The 19,045-nt window shown below is 42.7% G+C and overlaps 1 protein-coding gene across 4 annotated transcripts in view; it reads left to right on the top strand.

Moving 5' to 3' along the window:
• Positions 1 to 19,045, top strand: part of OTUD7A (OTU deubiquitinase 7A) — a 385,116-nt gene that overhangs the window by 319,935 nt on the left and 46,136 nt on the right. For all 4 annotated transcript variants that reach the window (XM_025437156.3, XM_025437155.3, XM_049108005.1 and 1 more), the window contains 3 exons: positions 12,077 to 12,178; positions 14,924 to 15,051; positions 15,864 to 15,976. In XM_025437156.3, coding sequence (XP_025292941.3) covers positions 12,077 to 12,178; positions 14,924 to 15,051; positions 15,864 to 15,976 — 343 coding nt within the window. The remainder of the gene's footprint in view (positions 1 to 12,076; positions 12,179 to 14,923; positions 15,052 to 15,863; positions 15,977 to 19,045) is intronic.

Consider the following 19,045-nt stretch of genomic DNA (forward strand, 5'->3'; position numbering starts at 1 on the left):
AGCCAAAGGCAGATGCCCAACTGCTGAGCCACCCAGGTATCTCTAGAGTTTTAGCTTTAATGCTTAGGTCTATGAGTGTTTATAAATTTATCTTTTATGTTTCTGTCTGTGATCTACCTCAAATGAACTTGTGTTTATGATGTGAAGTATTGAAGTATTTCTCAAATATCCACTGATTCCACTGAGTGAAAAATGCTTTCCTTTCCTGATTGAAAGCTGTAGGAATCTTTACTTTAAAAATTAAGTAGCCATAAATGTGTGGGTCTGTTCTGGTCTCTATATTTTGCTCTATTGAACTAGTTGTCCTCTTACACCCAAACTATCTTGATTACGTTACATTATAACAAGCTATCAAATCAGGAACTGTAAGTTCTCCAACTTTCTTCTACTTCAAAATTATATTGGCTATTCTACTTTTTTATATCCATGTAAATTTAGAATCAAGTTGTCAACTTCTAAAAAGTAGCTTCTGAGATTTTGATTGGGGCTATGTTAAATCTATAGATCAATTGGGGGAGAATGCAGAGTCAATAAGAAGTTCAGTCTATGTGCACAATTAACCTCTCTACTTCTTTAAATCTTCTTTACATTTTTCAAGAAAGTATTATAGTTTTACAGCTTTCAGTCTAGATATAATCTATCTTTCATGAAATTCATGCCTAAATATTAAATTTTTATCTCACTTTCTAAATCACTCATTGCTAGTAAATAGAAATATAAATAATACCTAGAGATTGATCTTATTTTCTGAGATCTTGCTAAATTTAAGTACCCTTATTAGGTTTAGGAGGGGTTTTTTTTTATATATATTCCTAAGTATTTTCTACATAAATGCTATGTACTGATACAAATTACATTCATTTCTTTTTCTATCAAAATACTTTATTTCGGGGGAGGGGCAAGATGGCGGAAGAGTAGGGTCCCCAAATCACCTGTCCCCACCAAATTACCTAGATAACCTTCAAATCATTCTGAAAATCTACGAATTCAGCCTGAGGTTTAAAGAGAGAACAGCTGAAACGCTACAGTGAGAAGAGTTCGTGCTTCTATCAAGGTAGGAAGACGGGAAAAAGAAAGAAACAAAAGGCCTCAAGGGGGAGGGGCCCCGCGAGGAGCCGGGCTGAGGCCGGGGCGAGTGTCCCCAGGACAGGAGAGCCCCGTCCCGGAGACGCAGGAGCTGCACCGACCTTCCCGGGCGGAAAGGCGCTCGCAGGGAGTTAGAGCAGGACCCCAGGAGGGCGGGGATGCCCTCAGACTCCCTGGGACACTAACAGACACCTGCACCCCAGGGAGAGGGTCCCGAGCTCCCTAAGGGCTGCAGCGCACAGGGCTGGACCCGGGAGCAGCTCGGAGGGGCTCGGGCGGTGGCTCCGCGGAGGGGGCTGCGCAGCCGGGAGCGAGAATCCAACAGCACAGGCCCCGGAGCACAGGGCGCCAGGGACACAGTCCAGGATCCGGCCTCCCCCGGGACAGGCAGAGGCCAGGAGGGCCCAGGACAGCAAGGACACTCCTACCCCGAGCTGAGCAGATCAGCGGCCCCGCCCCGGAGCCTCCAGGCCCTGCAGACGGAGAGCTCCAGAGTTACTGCGGGAGCTGACTCCAGGGCTCCAGAGCTGGCCCCGCCACTGGGGTTGTTCCTCCAGGGGCCTCACGGGGTAAACAACCCCCACTGAGCCTTGCACCAGGGAGGGGGCAGAGCAGCTCCCCCAGTGCTAACACCTGAAAATCAGCACAACAGGCCCCACCCCCAGAAGACCAGCTAGACGGACTGACAACTTCCAGGGGAAGCCAAGGGACTTAAAGTATACAGAATCAGAAGATACTCGCCCATGTTTTTGTGTTTTTTTTTGTTTGTTTGTTTGTTTGTTTTGATTTCTGATTGCTTCCCCCACCCCCCTTTTTTCCCCTTTCTTTCTTTTTCTTTCTCTTTTTCCCTTTTTTTTCTTTCCTTCTTTCTTTTTTCTTTTTCTCTTTTCTTTCCTTCTTTCTCTCCTCTCTTTTGCTCCTTTTCCCAATACAACTTGTTTTTGGCCACTCTGCACTGAGCAAAATGACTAGAAGGAAAACCTCACCTCAAAAGAAAGAATCAGAAACAGTCCTCTCTCCCACAGAGTTACAAAATCTGGATTACAATTCAATATCAGAAAGCCAATTCAGAAGCACTATTATACAGCTACTGGTGGCTCTAGAAAAAAGCATAAAGGACTCAAGAGACTTCATGACTGCAGAATTTAGATCCAATCAGGCAGAAATTAAAAATCAATTGAATGAGATGCAATCCAAACTAGAAGTCCTAACAACGAGGGTTAACGAGGTGGAAGAACGAGTGAGTGACATAGAAGACAAGTTGATGGCAAAGAGGGAAACTGAGGAAAAAAGAGACAGACAATTAAAAGACCATGAAGACAGATTAAGGGAAATAAACGACAGCCTGAGGAAGAAAAACCTACGTTTAATTGGGGTTCCCGAGGGCGCCGAAAGGGACAGAGGGCCAGAATATGTATTTGAACAAATGATAGCTGAAAACTTTCCTAATCTGGGAAGGGAAACAGGCATTCAGATCCAGGAAATAGAGAGATCCCCCCCGAAAATCAATAAAAACCGTTCAACACCTCGACATTTAATAGTGAAGCTTGCAAATTCCAAAGATAAAGAGAAGAACCTTAAAGCAGCAAGAGACAAGAAATCCCTGACTTTTATGGAGAGGAATATTAGGGTAACAGCAGACCTCTCCACAGAGACCTGGCAGGCCAGAAAGGCCTGGCAGGATATATTCAGGGTCCTAAATGAGAAGAACATGCAGCCAAGAATACTTTATCCAGCAAGGCTCTCATTCAAAATGGAAGGAGAGATAAAGAGCTTCCAAGACAGTCAGGAACTGAAAGAATATGTGACCTCCAAACCAGCTCTGCAAGAAATTTTAAGGGGGACTCTTAAAATTCCTCTTTAAGAAGAAGTTCAATGGAACACTCCACAAAAACAAGGACTGAATAGATATCATGATGACACTAAACTCATATCTGTCAATAGTAACTCTGAACGTGAATGAGCTTAATGACCCCATCAAAAGGCGCAGGGTTTCAGACTGGATAAAAAAGCAGGACCCATCTATTTGCTGTCTACAAGAGACTCATTTTAGACAGAAGGACACCTACAGCCTGAAAATAAAAGGTTGGAGAACCATTTACCATTCAAATGGTCCTCAAAAGAAAGCAGGGGTAGCCATCCTTATATCAGATAAACTAAAATTTACCCCAAAGACTGTAGTGAGAGATGAAGAGGGACACTATATCATACTTAAAGGATCTATCCAACAAAAGGACTTAACAATCCTCAATATATATGCCCCGAATGTGGGAGTTGCCAAATATTTAAACCAATTAATAACCTAAGTTAAGACATACTTAGATAATAATACACTTATACTTGGTGACTTCAATCTAGTGCTTTCTACACTCGATAGGTCTTCTAAACACAACATGTCCAAACAAACGAGAGCTTTATTTATTTTTTTCAAATGAGAGCTTTAAATGATACACTGGACCAGATGGATTTTACAGATATCTACAGAACTTTACATCCAAACTCAACTGAATACACATTCTTCTCAAGTGCACATGGAACTTTCTCCAGAATAGACCACATACTGGGTCACAAATCGGGTCTGAACCGATATCAAAAGATGGGGATCGTCCCCTGCATATTCTCAGACCATAATGCCTTGAAAAGAGAACTAAATCACAACAAGAAGTTTGGAAGGACCTCAAACACGTGGAGGTTAAGGACCATCCTGCTAAAAGATGAAAGGGTCAACCAGGAAATTAAGGAAGAATTAAAAAGATTCATGGAAACTAATGAGAATGAAGATACAACCGTTCAAAATCTTTGGGATACAGCCAAAGCAGTCCTAAGGGGGAAATACATCGCAATACAAGCATCCATTCAAAAACTGGAAAGAACTCAAATACAAAAGCTAACCTTACACATAAAGGAGCTAGAGAAAAAAACAGCAGATAGATCCTACACCCAGCAGAACAAAAGAGTTAATAAAGATTCAAGCAGAACTCAACGAAATCGAGACCAGAAGAACTGTGGAACAGATCAACAGAACCAGGAGTTGGTTCTTTGAAAGAATTAATAAGATAGATAAACCATTAGCCAACTTTATTAAAAAGAAGAGAGAGAAGACTCAAATTAATAAAATCATGAATGAGAAAGCAGAGATCACTACCAACACCAAGGAAATACAAACGATTTTAAAAACATATTATGAACAGCTAGATGCCAATAAATTAGGCAATCTAGAAGAAATGGGCGCATTCCTGGAAAGCCACAAACTACCAAAAGTGGAACAGGAAGAAATAGAAAACCTGAACAGGCCAATAACCAGGGAGGAAATTGAAGCAGTCATCAAAAACCTCCCAAGACACAAGAGTCCAGGGCCAGATGGCTTCCCAGGGGAATTCTATCAAATGTTTAAAGAAGAAACCATACCTATTCTACTAAAGCTGTTTGGAAAGATAGAAAGAGATGGAGTACTTCCAAATTCGTTCTATGAGGCCAGCATCACCTTAATTCCAAAACCAGACAAAGACCCCACCAAAAAGGAGAATTACAGACCAATATCCGTGAAGAACATGGATGCAAAAATTCTCAACAAGATACTAGCCAATAGGATCCAACAGTACATTAAGAAAATTATTCACCATGACCAAATAGGATTTATCCCCGGAACACAAGGCTGGTTCAACACTCGTAAAACAATCTATGTGATTCATCATATCAGCAAGAGAAAAACCAAGAACCATATGATCCTCTCATTAGATGCAGAGAAAGCATTTGACAAAATACAGCATCCATTCCTGATCAAAACTCTTCAGAGTGTAGAGATAGAGGGAACATTCCTCGACATCTTAAAAGCCATCTATGAAAAGCCCACAGCAAATATAATTCTCAATGGGTAGCACTGGGAGCCTTTCCCCTAAGATCAGGAACCAGACAGGGATGTCCACTCTCACCACTGCTATTCAACATAGTACTAGTTGTTGAAGTCCTAGCCTGCAATCAGACAACAAAAAGACGTTCAAGGCATTCAAATTGGCAAAGAAGAAGTTAAACTCTCCCTCTTTGCTGATGACATGATACTCTACGTAGAAAACCCAAAAGCCTCCACCCCAAGATTGCTAGAACTCATACAGCAATTTGGTAGCATGGCAGAATACAAAATCAATGCCCAGAAGGCAGTTGCATTTCTATACACTAACAATGAGACTGAAGAAAGAGAAATTAAGGAATCAATCCCATTTACAATTGCACCCAAAAGCATAAGATACCTAGGAATAAACCTAACCAAAGATGTAAAGGATCTATACTCTCAAAACTATAGAACACTTCTGAAAGAAATTGAGGAAGACGCAAAGAGATGGAAAAATATTCCATGCTCATGGATTGGCAGAATTAATATTGTGAAAATGTCAATGTTACCCAGGGCAATTGACACATTTAATGCAATCCCTATCAAAATAAGATAGGACTTTCCTCAGAGAGTTAGAACAAATTATTTTAAGATTTGTGTGGAATCAGAAAAGACCCCGAATAGCCAGGGGAATTTTAAAAAAGAAAACCATATCTGGGGGCATCACAATGCCAGATTTCAGGTTGTACTACAAAGCTGTGGTCATAAAGACAGTGTGGTACTGGCACAAAAACAGACACGTAGATCAATGGAACAGAATAGAGAACCCAGAAGTGGACCCTGAACTTTATGGTCAAGTAATATTCGATAAAGGAGGAAAGATTATCCATTGGAAGAAAGACAGTCTCTTCAATAAATGGTGCTGGGAAAATTGGACATCCACATGCAGAAGAATGAAACTAGGCCACTCTCTTTCACCATACACAAAGATAAACTCAAAATGGATGAAAGATCTAAATGTGAGACAAGATTCCATCAAAATCCTAGAGGAGAACACAGGCAACACCCTTTTTGAACTCGGCCACAGTAACTTCTTGCAAGATACATCCACGAAGGCAAAAGAAACAAAAGCAAAAATGAACTATTGGGACTTCATCAAGATAAGAAGCTTTTGCACAGCAAAGGATACAGTCAACAAAACTAAAAGACAACCTACAGAATGGGAGAAGATATTTGCAAATGACGTATCAGATAAAGGGCTAGTTTCCAAGATCTATAAAGAACTTCTTAAACTCAACACCAAAGAAACAAACAATCCAATCATGAAATGGGCAAAAGACATGAAGAGAAATCTCACAGAGGAAGACATAGACATGGCCAACACGCCCATGAGAAAATGCTTCGCATCACTTGCCATCAGGGAAATACAAATCCAAACCACAATTGAGATACCACCTCACACCAGTGAGAATGGGGAAAATAAGGCAGGAAAGCACAAATGTTGGAGAGGATGTGGAGAAAAAGGAACCCTCTTACACTGTTGGTGGGAATGTGAACTGGTGCAGCCACTCTGGAAAACTGTGTGGAGGTTCCTCAAAGAGTTAAAAATAGACCTGCCCTACGACCCAGCAATTGCACTGCTGGGGATTTACCCCAAAGATACAGATGCAATGAAACACTGGGACACCTGCACCCCAATGTTTATAGCAGCAATGTCCACAATAGCCAAACTGTGGAAGGAGCCTTGGTGTCCATCGAAAGATGAATGGATAAAGAAGATGTGGTTTATGTATACAATGGAATATTACTCAGCCATTAGAAACGACAAATACCCACCATTTGCTTCAACGTGGATGGAACTGGAGGGTATTATGCTGAGTTAAGTAAGTCAATGGGAGAAGGACAAACAGTGTATGTTCTCATTCATTTGGGGAATATAAATAACAGTGAAAGGTAATATAAGGGAAGGGAGAAGAAAGAGACTCCTAACTCTGGGAATCGAACTAGGGGTGGTGGAAGGGGAGGAGGGTGGGAGGTGGGGGTGAATGGGTGACGGGCACTGAGGGTGGCACTTGACGGGATGAGCACTGGGTGTTATTCTGTATGTTGGTAAATTGAACACCAATAAAAAATTAATTTATTTAAAAAAATACTTTATGTCTTCTTTTTTGCCATATTGCACAGGCTCAGACCTTCATCAGTATTGAGTACTGTTCCCTACTTTAGGTTAAAAGCATTCAATATCTTACCATTACATATCATTTTAGCTGCAGCCTTTGCACAGATGATCTGTACCAGATTGAGGAAGCTACCTTATGTTCCTAGCAAGTTCAGTGTTGAAGGATACACTGGGTATAAAATCTAGATTGGAGGTTATTTTCTTTTGGCACTTTGATGTTCTCATTCCACTGTCTGTAGGCTTCTGTTATTATTCCCCTTGGTATGTAATATTTCTCCTTTTTCTCTGCTTTTTAGAGTTTTTCTTTAATTTTCATCAGCTTTACTATATGCCATTTACTTTGTATTTATTCTTTTTGGAATTTTCAGACCCTCTAAAAATTGTGCCTTTCATCAGTTTTGGAAAATTCTTTTTTTTTTAAAGAATTTATTTATTTATTCCTGAGAGACACAGTGAGAGAGAGAGAGGCAGAGACACAGGCAGAGGGAGAAGCAGGCTCCCTACTGGGGACTCGATCCCGGAACTCCAGGATCATGCCTTGAGCCAAAGGCAGAAGTAACCACCGAGCCACCCAGGTGTCCCAGTTTTGGAAAAATCTTGATGTCTATCTATTCAAATATTGCTTTTGCCCCCATTTGTTCTATTTTCTTGAACGTAAAAATTATAGTGACTGAAAGTGTCTGTCAGATAACTTCAAAACATGGATAATCTGAGTGTCTTTTTCTGTTAACTCATTTTTCCCTTTTGGTTTTCAGTTACTCTTGAGGTATTTTTTGTTTGGTTGGTTTTCATTTTTTGTTTTTGTTTGGTTTGACATACCTAGTAATTTTTGCTTGACTTCTAGAAATTATTTACTTTATATTGTATATGTAATGTAATGTTATAAAATTACAGATGCTCCAAATGATGTTGTCCTCTTTTAGGAAGAGCTCACCCTTTCCTTGATGATTACCTTACTCTGGTCACAGACCACTGAGTTGAGGCTGGGTTTCAGTCCTGGTAGGGCCCAGGCTACTTGATGTTTATTCCTGTTCTTCCAATAGTATCCTGTTGTCTTTGTGGGACCTCCCTCCCCTGATGGATATAGACTTTTCTATTTTATTTCTATTTCTATTTTCTATTTTATGAGGCTTCTGGGAAAAGTCTGTTTTGTGTCAAGAACTGCGATGTGTCCAATATTTTACTGTGTTTGAGAGCTAATAAACTTGCCTTCTGTGGCTTCATGGATGCTGATAGAAAACCTGGGACTTCTGGATCACAGAAGGGTGCTGTTACATTTAAGGCATATGCAGCATTTGGGAGATTCCACAGGAACATTTTTCTTCTTGTAGAAACCTACAGGATGGCCCTGAGAAATAAAACATGATCAATGTACTACCCTCCCTGATACGTTCTGGGGTCTAGGATGTTTCTTCCCCACATAGAGTTGTTTGCCTCCCCTCCTCCCTCACAATGTTGTCATATGCTATCATTGTGCCTGTAACTTACCCTTTGTTCTCAATCACTTCCTGTTTTAAATAAGATTTTATTTATTTATTTATTTATTTATTTATTTATTTATTTATTTATTTATTTATAGAGTACAAGCAGGGGGAGCCACAGTGGGAGAAGGAGAAGCAGGCTCCCCATTGAGCAGGGAGCCTGATGTGGGGCTCGATCCCAGGACACTAGGATCATGACCTGAGCTGAAGGTAGACATTTAACTGACTGAGCCACCCAGGCATCCCTCTCAATCACTTCCTAATCACAACTTGACTTCTCATGCACAAAGGTCAGCCATAAGAGGGAAAAAAGCATTTTTATAAAACTGAATCATAATTAAGTTTGAATCCCCTAAGTTCCCTTTTGTTTAAACTGCCACCCACAGAGTGTGCCAAACAAGCCAGCCTGGGGTTGCCATTACAGACAAGAAAGAAGCAACATGACTAGAAATGGTCAGGGAGGAATTGAATTTTCAAAACAGGTCTATATAACCCCTCTCCTGTTCATCTGGCTGATTACATAGGAAGCAGTTGAATGGGGATGGTCCCTTTTAGACACAGATACATTCAGTGAACAAACTGCCTTAATAAGGTACTATTATGGACTGATTGTGTCCCCCCAAATCCATATGTGAGAACACTGATCCTTAGTGTGATGGTATTTGGTGGTAGGGCCTTTGAAAGGTAATTAAGCTTAGATAAAAGTCACAAGGATGGGACCCCCATGATGGGATTAATGTCCTTATAGGAGGAGGAAGAGATCAGAGCTCACTGTCTACCATATGAGGACACAGCAAGAAGGTGGCTATCTGCAAACCTGGAAGAGGGTTCTCACTAGAAACCAAATCAGCCAGCATTTTGATCTGGGCCTTTCAGCCCCCACAACTGTGAGAAATAAATGTCTTTGTTTAAGCTCCCCCGTCTGTGGTATTTCGTTATAGCAGCCAAGCTAACTACTTTTCTTGGTTATCTCATCAATTTCTAGCTTATATTTGGTATTGCCAGAGTACATAGCGTGAATGATTTCAAATCCTTTGAAATTTGTTGACACTTTTTTATGGTTCATTATGTGGTCAGTTTTAGAAAATATTCCATGTGACTTGAAAAGAATACGTATTTATTTTCACTCAGTGGGTGAAGTGTATATATGTCAAGTTCACATAATTCGAGTTCTTGAATTATGTTTTCTCTAATCTTTATGAAGTTTTTGTTTGTTGATTCTATTGTTTATCAAGAGAGTTTGGTTTAAAATTTCCAATTTTAATTTGATATTTGACTATTTTTCTTTGGATCTATCAATTTTGGCTTTATATGTATTTTAGGCTAAGTCTTAGGTATATTAATTACATTAAGTATTGTTATATTTTCCATTTGACTTTATTGTGTTATTGTTATGAAATTATTGCTCTTTGTCCTATTCACTTTCATCTGATATCAATAGGATTTCACCTTTATTTTTGCATAGTTTTTGAATGGTGTATCTTTCTCTATCCAGTTACTGTTGAATTTCTGTGTCATTATATTTATGGTGTCTTCTGTCAGCAGCATATACTTGTTTTTTTTAAGTAAGGTTGGCAATCTCCATCTTTTCTTTTTATTATAACAGTTTTTTGTTTTTGTTGTTGTTGTTGTTGTTTTATTTATGATAGTCACAGAGAGAGAGAGGCAGAGACACAGGCAGAGGGAGAAGCAGGCTCCATGCACCGGGAGCCCGATGTGGGACTCGATCCCGGGTCTCCAGGATCGCACCCTGGGCCAAAGGCAGGCACCAAACCGCTGCGCCACCCAGGGATCCCCAATCTCCATCTTTTAATTAGAGTATTTAGTTCAGTCACATTTAATGTAAATATTGGTATATTTTGGTTTAAATCTGTTATCTTGCTGTTTATTTGTGTTATTGTATCTCTTTTTTCCTATCTCTTATATTCTTTTGAATTATTTAAGAATGTTTATTATTCTGGTTTCCCCTCTACTAGCTTGTCAGTTTTACATTCTTTTATCATTCTTTTAGTGGTTACTTTACAGTTTCCAAAATGTACCTTTGAGCCATTAGAATTTACCATAATTTGGCACTTTTACTACTTCCTGGTCAATGTACAGATCTTAGGATTTATGTCATTTATTACATATTCCCATGTTTTGTGCTATCACTGTCATGTATTTTAATTTTACATATACTTTAATCCCCCAAAACACATTTGATATTGCTTTAAATAGCCAATATTTATTTACATTTACCAACATACTTGCCCTTTCAAGCCCTTTTATTCCTTCTGTGTGCCCTAAAGTATTCTTTACTGAATCTCTTTAGTATTCTTTACTACAGGTTTAATAGATTCTCCCTTTCTTTTCATCTGAGGTCTGGGATTCTAAATTGGTAATAACTGTCAGATAAGTGTGGAAGCACAGGTTCTCCACTCTGCCTCTGTTGATACCTGTGAAGGAATGGGCTTCTTGCACCCTTGCAAGGAGGGTGCAGGTGACCTTTTTACCACCATATGGGTGTCAAAGGCCAGGTTCCCCATATGTTCTCAGTTGCTAAGGGGTGGAATCCATATTACCACACAGCAGGGTTGAAGTGCTGGCTGTGTGCTCAGGCTTCTCTGACACCATCTGGCACTGGGTGAACAGGTGGTGAGTGACTCATTACTGCCTGGTATGGTTGGAAGTTTTGGCCTCTGCTGACAGGGGTGATGATGGGCTACAATTTCTTCTGTGGCATTTGGTTGAAATAGAGCAGTTATTGTCTGTCTTCCTAAGTTGTTCCTTTCCAGATATCTTATCTAGAGAGAGCATGATTTCTTTGTCTACCCCCATTGGTGTCTCCAGGTTGCCAACTTCTGCAGTACCTGGTCTAAGATTTGGGGGTAAAAAATAAATTTCAAGGAGCCTACTATCATGTTATTTCTCAGATCCCAAGTTTTCTGGTCTGCCTCTTCTCTTCATTTTTCAATTTCTTGTTTTATTTTCTACATAATGTCCAGGATTTTTAGTTGTGTTTAGTGGAAAGAATGTCTATTCCATCTTCCTGGAAGCAGAATTCTCAAGCTGTGTTAATAAGATTTAACAGGAATATACCTAAGTAGCTATAATGGCTTTGATATGTTAAATTAAATATAAACCATACTTTCAGAGGTATGTATGCATCAGAAAATGATGATGTAAAAGAGAAAAATAACTTTCAGAAGGATAAACTGTGTTCAAGGAGATTGCACAAAGAGGAACTTTATTTTTTGTGTAAAATGTTCCCAGATTCAAGAACAAAAGTCTTTGCCCTTTGGTTTCTTAATCTTCTTGCTAATTAATGGGAGGATTTGGTAGTTTCTTACCTTAGAGGGGGGAAAATCTGTATTTTATTTAAAAGTAGCCATAATGCTCTACCTTCTTACTGAAGTGCTCTAGAGCCCTCTCAAAAATCATCTGCTGATGTTTATGCTTACTTAGCAAACACTCACAATGGTCTGTTCTAGGATTCTATTCTAAAGTGAGTTTTCATTTCAGGTCGCCTGAACTGGTGGTCCACTGTGTGCACGAGCTGTAAACGGCTTCTTCCTTTGGCCACTACAGGGGATGGGAACTGCCTTTTACACGCAGCCTCACTGGGTAAGCTCCACAACAGAGACAAAGAGTGGCAGCACCCCAGGTGTGTTCTGCTCTTTGTTAGAGGACAGACACTAAGTAAAGCCATCGTTCATCTGGAGGAGTCCTTAAGGGATATAGCCAGCAATCTAGCACTTCTTGTCAAGTAGCTGGCAGGCTTGGTGGGGACACAGCACACATGAAAAAAGATCTGATATAATAGAAACGGGCCTAATCATGAACTGCAGGGATGAGAATTAGAGATCATGGTGTAGAGGACTTCCTGGAGGAGATGGGATTTTACTGAGATCTGAAAGACTTGAAAGATTATGAAAGAGGGCATTCCAAGTAAGGAGACTGCATGGAAAAGCATGAAGACAGGAATTTATCTTTTAAACAAAAGATAATATGCCAAAACATTAGAAGAAGCCATTTATGGGTGATGAGATTGTTGATTTTTATAGTTGATACAGGAGAATCACCTGGGGACTCATGCATAGGCATATCGTCTTTGTCTATTCTTCCAGTGAAATTATGATCTCACTATGTTCACAGTTTGGAATTCAGCATTTTTCCCTTAAAATCCTATTGTGAATTTTCCATGCTATTATTCTTCAGAAACATGTTTTGGCAGTTGTGTCATATTTCATCAAAATGTATAAATGATTCCCCTATGGTGGAACATTTTTACCTCGTTGTGTATAAAACTTGGCAAGAACAGAAGAGAAGAAATCTCTCATCTGTGTCAACAACCTCATTCACTGCAAAGGAAAATGCCTTGTCCCTCAGAAACTGCAGTGTGCAGAGGCACTGTTCCCCTCAGCACTACAAGTGGACAAAGCCACAAATCAGGTCACTGCCACCATGGTCTGGTCTGAGGGCAGGCATTTTCCCAGTGAGCACAGTGGGCCTTCCATCAGCCAGGAAAGAGAAAGCCTTCTGTGGGCCAGCCTTGCTCCAACTGGGCCATGGCTAAGTCTGGGGCTCATAGCCAATTAGTTCTTTCCTTCTGGTACTTTGTTTTCCTTTCATGGGATTTAGTTGTTTGACCTGACTGACTAAAGGAGCCATGCAACACTGACCAGCAATACTTATTGAACCTGCTGACCAGGCCTGATATTGACCTAGGATTGTAGGGCACACACAGAAATGACAGAAATCCTAGAGCCAGGCTTGTAAGCAAATATTTATGGGGCAAGGAGACCCTACCTGCAAGAGAGACCCAAACAAGGAGCCATGAGAACTGAGACTGGACTTGCCCTACCTGGGAGAGTCCTGAGAGGCCACTATAGGCAGGTCTGAAGGATGAGAAAGATCATCTTGGCCTGTTTATAAAAAGAGCATTAATGGCCACTTCCCTCCATCTGTGTTGTAAAAGGCAAAAGCCTCGCTTGATGGAAAGCCCATAGCAGCCCCTGGTTGTTACATATCTTTGCGCTAAAGGATTCATGGCCAGATTGAACTTTTAAAGATTTGGTCACTGCAGGTTATTCCTCTTTTGAGTGCTTTCCAGAATCTCCCAGCTCACTTAAAAGTCCACCTTTTCACTCTCCATTTTGTCCCTTTGATCCTCTCTCCAGCCACCTTTCCCACTTGCTGTTTCTCAAGTATGACAGGTGGGCACCCCTTGGGCATGGCCTTCCCCTTTGCCTGGGATGGCAACTCAGCTCCCTCCTTCACCCACTTGAGTCTATATCCTAATGTCTCCATTCATGCCATGGCCAGTATCACCCAGCATCCCCCTTTGAGGACCCATTTCATCTCTTCTTATGGTGCTCCACCCCTGACGGGGTATGTTACGTGCTAATTTGATGACTGCTTCACCTTCCCTCAGTGTGCACTCTGCGAGATCTTAGGAACTTAGTCTGTCCTGACTGCTGCTATGGGTACTCCCAAAACCCAGAATGGTGTCTCACCCCTATTATGGAGTAAGTTTAGAATTAATTAAGTGGAATTAATGCCATTTAATTAAATAGAATGGATGGATGGATGGATGGATGGATGGATGGATGGATGGACGGACTTCCCCTATTCTTTCCCCACAACCAGAGCTGCACTTCTCATTACTGTTTGTTCCATTTGTTGGGTGTCTTGACCACTTCTGAGCTGCCCTAAAAATGTACTCAGAGGTGGCTTATTTTCCTTTTAACCCCTTAAACACCCAGCACAGCCTGGGGAAGGGGTAAGGGACAAAGATCTTCTCCCTCCCAAAGCAGGTCCTTTCTTTTGGGTCCAGATGTTTGCAGTGATGTCCACTGATGCTCTGCTTCTGAGGAGGGTGAGATGCCTTAGGGCTGAGACATTAGATATGGCAGACCCTAGATGAAACCAGGGTCTGATTGCCATCCTGGCTTGAGGCCCTATGTGAGGACACGTGACCAGCTTATTCACAGAGACTATCTCTCACTTAAATCCAAGACCTGGACAGTGAATATTAATTAGGTCCTTCAAAGCAAACCTGAGAGATTAAAAGAGCTTGCCAAGGGTCCCAGAGAGAGGAAGCATATGATCTTACCCATTGTTATTTCTCTGAGAAGGGGACATACTCCTTCATTCATCGACTTGCTTCAATGGGAAACGGAGAAAGAGAACAGAGGGGAATTGCTAGCTAATCATGAGAAATGAACAGCTGACTGATAAGTTATCTCTGTGTGTGCAGATGCAGGAGACCAGGCCCGGTAAGTTGTGGCAGTTTGAGTCACCTCCTGGCTTGTCCCCGTCCTCACATCCTGTCTCTCTCCTCTGCTCCTCATGGGCCTCCTGCTACAGGAATGTGGGGGTTTCACGACCGGGACCTGGTTTTGCGGAAAGCTCTCTACACCATGATGAGGACAGGGGCTGAAAGGGAAGCCCTAAAGCGGAGGTGGAGGTGGCAGCAGACGCAGCAGAACAAGGAGGTTGGTACCCACTGGTGTGTTCAGAGCCTGAGACCCACACCAAACACAGCCATGGGCAATAGTAGAGTCCAGAGCTGGGCCCCAAGGCCAAGTCCGTCTTGTGAAGTCAGACAGCAATGGCTTCTGTGACTAGTAAAGCCTCCCCCATTGAAACCAACTGAAGAGGTGCCCATTATGAAAGCTCAGCCCCTGGCACACAGTCACTACATGTCTACTCACAATGCCTGTCCTTGCATAATTATGAAAACCAATCATTTTCTCTGTCAAAAGGTGTCCTGGCTTAATGACAAATTATAGTCACCTATGTCTGGTCACTACTGGTGGTGGCTTGAAGGCTGGGTGTAGCCACAAGCTGGTTCTGGCACAACCTACAGCCTCGGCTTCTGTGTATGTTCACAATCCAAAGAGAATCCCAATCATCCTAACAATGGGAGACATTAGCACTTTGCTGTCCGAGAGGAAGAATCACCTACTTTCCGATTGAAGTTGGCCCATCATTCCTTTAAACTTTTCAGTGGTCAGCCCCAAGCTTTGTGTGTGCAGATCAATGTTCAGTCATTCTCACCCCCTGGGAATGACCCTTGTTGCTGGGTGGACTCCCCAACAGCATTGAAATTAGAGATTATGGGTTCTGAAGAAATATTGTTGATAGAAAATGGGGACAGTCAGTGGCCACTAGCAGGTGTGACCAGCCTAGGTGCTGGTCAGCCTTGGACTGAGCCAGGGGGTCCAGCAGGGATGCCAGGCTCACTTGGATGGGGCGGGTAAGGAGGCCCACCCACCACCTCCTGAGCCGGCTTCCATTGTGCCAGTCAGGGCTGGTGTACACTGAAGAGGAATGGGAGCGGGAGTGGACGGAGCTGCTGAAATTGGCATCCAGCGAGCCACGCACGCACTTCAGCAAGAATGGTGGCACAGGCGGGGGGTAAGTGCTGCCCCTCACTTTCCCCGGTGGTCACCTTAAGCTCCTGGCCACCCAGTATGGGAAGTGGTTCGAGGGAGCATGTGGTAACCCCAAGCTGGAGGATATAAAAAGATTCCTCCCTTGAGACATTAGACTGTCCTCAAGGACACAGGGCAGAGTTGTGGGGCATGGCTGGACTCCTGCCAGATAGTTGGGGAATGTTTACGTAGCTTCCACATGGATCTTGCAGGTAGAGGCATGGAGTTTACAAGTGTTTCTCCTTCCCCATTGCAGGCATTGGTGGGGAGGGGACTCATTGGACAGCCAGCCTTTATAGGAGGGTAGGTCCTGTACACTGCTGTTGTACTCATCAGGCTCAGAAGCCTCAAGCTCCTGGATTTGGATTTTTTCCAACTAAGTGTCTATTTAATTTCTGGCTTCAAGAAGTCACACTGAGCGAAAAAAATCATTAAGTGAGCCCATCATCTCCCAGGTGAGCTCCATGGATGTCAAAGGTTTTGCCTTGGTACACATGTAGGGAGTAGCTTATTTCTGCAGACACAACTTAAATGTCCCAGTTTGAGAATAAAGACTGTGGCCAAACAAGACAGCCACAAAACCTGTGGCCCCAGCATTTCAAAGACAGATGTGTGCTTTGGTTCATACTTATTGAAGCTGAGAGCCAAGTTGTCACCCCTGGAGTGACAGCCAAACATAAGAAAGCCTGAGCATTGACATTGAGAAGATTCAAGAAAGGATCAGAAGCTGGCAGACAGCCCATGCTGGCAGTATGTCCCAGTCCCACATCTTAGCATCTGGGTCCTAAGCCACCAACAGCAGGCATGGGGCTTCCCAGGCCTGACACTATATTGAGGACCTCAAAGACAAGCCGTTTGGTATGTAAACCCATGAACACAATTCCCAAAGGGTTGTTTTGTCACTTTATTTTAACAATGTCACATGTTAGCACCAGAGTCTATCTTATTTAGGACATTTGGGAACAAATATTCTAAAGATTCGATCTATTCTTGAAAACTCCACATTCTGCTTTTCTATCTCTCCTGAGTCATGCCTGAGATGTGTCTAAGGAATTAGATACATCCCTTTCATTGTTTCCTCTGACACCTGCCAAAGGGCAAACACTTCATAGATGCAGGAGAATTGGCTCTAGCCCAGTGTGTCTTCAGGAGTGAGGGGGTGGGGGGACAATAATAATAGTAAGTGACCCATCACTAGTTACTATGTCCCCTGAGTCCCCTCATCCAGGAGGCATTTGGCCCATGATCACACCACTGATCTTGCCTCAGCTTCTGCTCCTGCTCCCTGGGACCCAAGAGGGCTCAGAGCTCAGTGAGGGCAGAGGGAATGGGGTTTCTGGTGTTCATCCCTGTCTCCCTCCCAAGGGACTCAGGTTTGCCAACCCAGTCAGGGCAGGACCACTGCAAAGAGGCCTACTTGGTGATGGGCAGCAGCTCTTGTCCTCTATTACTCCCTTAAGCTTTGGAGAATAGGAAGAGACAGGGCTTTGAACCAGCTACTCACTCTCCAAGCTCACAAGAAGAGTGCTCTGGTGTCCCAACAGTAGGGATCACATACCTCCAAATGTCCCACCTCCTCTCAGGACCCCTTCAACTATCAGTTTGGTCTCAGTTGTAAAGATAAAAATGTGCCTAATTGGGAGCAATGAGTGATAGATGAAAGATATTATTTTCCCCCAAGAGATCCCTTGGGGTTTTTTAGTCCCCTCCACTGCTAATTGGACAAGCAGGTTTGGGGAGCAGATAAGCATCACATGAGCTACCAGCATCCTCTACCTTCAGGGAAGGTGTTGGGGAGAAGTGTACAACACCCAGTGCCAGTGGGGACTCTGACACCTCCCAGGACCTTGGGAGCACCCCCTCTTTGCTGTCCATTTGCACAGACTACAGCAAGGAAATACTTTTCAGGATGGCATCCAAGCCCTCATGGCTAATTTCTCCTGAAATTTTTAATAATTCCAGGGGCTCAAATCCTACTCCTGTGGCCCCTTCCCTGTCAGAGCTCTGAGTTTTCTATCCTGATGTCTATAGCCCACAGGGCCATGTTTGGGCTTAGGTTGGTCACCTGGATCCCACAGCAGCAGGTAAATCCCAGAAGGAGGCAAGGAGCTGCTAGAAACAAGGTAATTTTGGTACTGACATGTTACTTTTGTAAATGTGTGTGAGCTCTGCATGAGATATCAGCTTTTAGTCTCTCACTGGGTCTTTCCACTTTTCTGTTCCTTCTGGATCACTCTCATGTGGTCAAGCTAGCAGAGAATACCAATATATTTCCTCCCTCCAGGAAGGGCTCCCCTACCATGGAAGTACCACCTTACCTTCAAGATCAGAAGTCTAGAAGAGAGATTTTTTTTTAGTGAATTATCAGTATCTCTACATTTTGCCTCAGTCTTCTCTGGACAAAAGTTAGAGGCTTCTTTTCTTACATTTTGCTGAGAGATGTGAAGCATCTCTGGGGCTTGAGGTTGGAAGCAACTGAGGGGCTGACTCAAGAATGAGCTTGGCCCTCTTTCTTTCTTCTTCCTGAACGAATCACAGCAGGGGCCCCCAGGCTCACTGGCAGAACCCCAGCAAGAAACACTGGAGGCAGACATGCATGTCTACTGTTCCCAAAGGAGAAGGGTGTAGACCAGGTTGACATCCAGGCAGGGCAGGCTATCAGCTGGATAGCCACCATGAACAGGCTGCTTAAGACTTATGCCCAAAGTATGTGATCACAAAACAGGGCACCCTTGAAGACCCCAGGAAGGCAAGGTGGGTTATGGGCTTCATGTTGAACGTCAGATTCATGAAAAAGAGAGTGGAATCCACAGACATCAACTCAACAAGCACAGTGAAGAGCCAACAACCAGGCAGAGGCAGGTGCTTGTGAGCAGGGCACACTTCTGAGCAGGTCACAACTGCAGGACTATTTCCCTCTGACACTTGTAAATCAAAGTGTAGCAATTTCTCCATGCCAATAAGAGAAATCAGATGTTCTGTTCTGCTGCTCCTGCTCCAGAGACCCTCTGAAATACCATACGTGAAATGCATCCCTCCTGAAGTGCTGCTG

Source organism: Canis lupus, chromosome 3, assembly GCF_003254725.2.
Source record: "Canis lupus dingo isolate Sandy chromosome 3, ASM325472v2, whole genome shotgun sequence".
Lineage (NCBI taxonomy): Eukaryota > Metazoa > Chordata > Mammalia > Carnivora > Canidae > Canis > Canis lupus.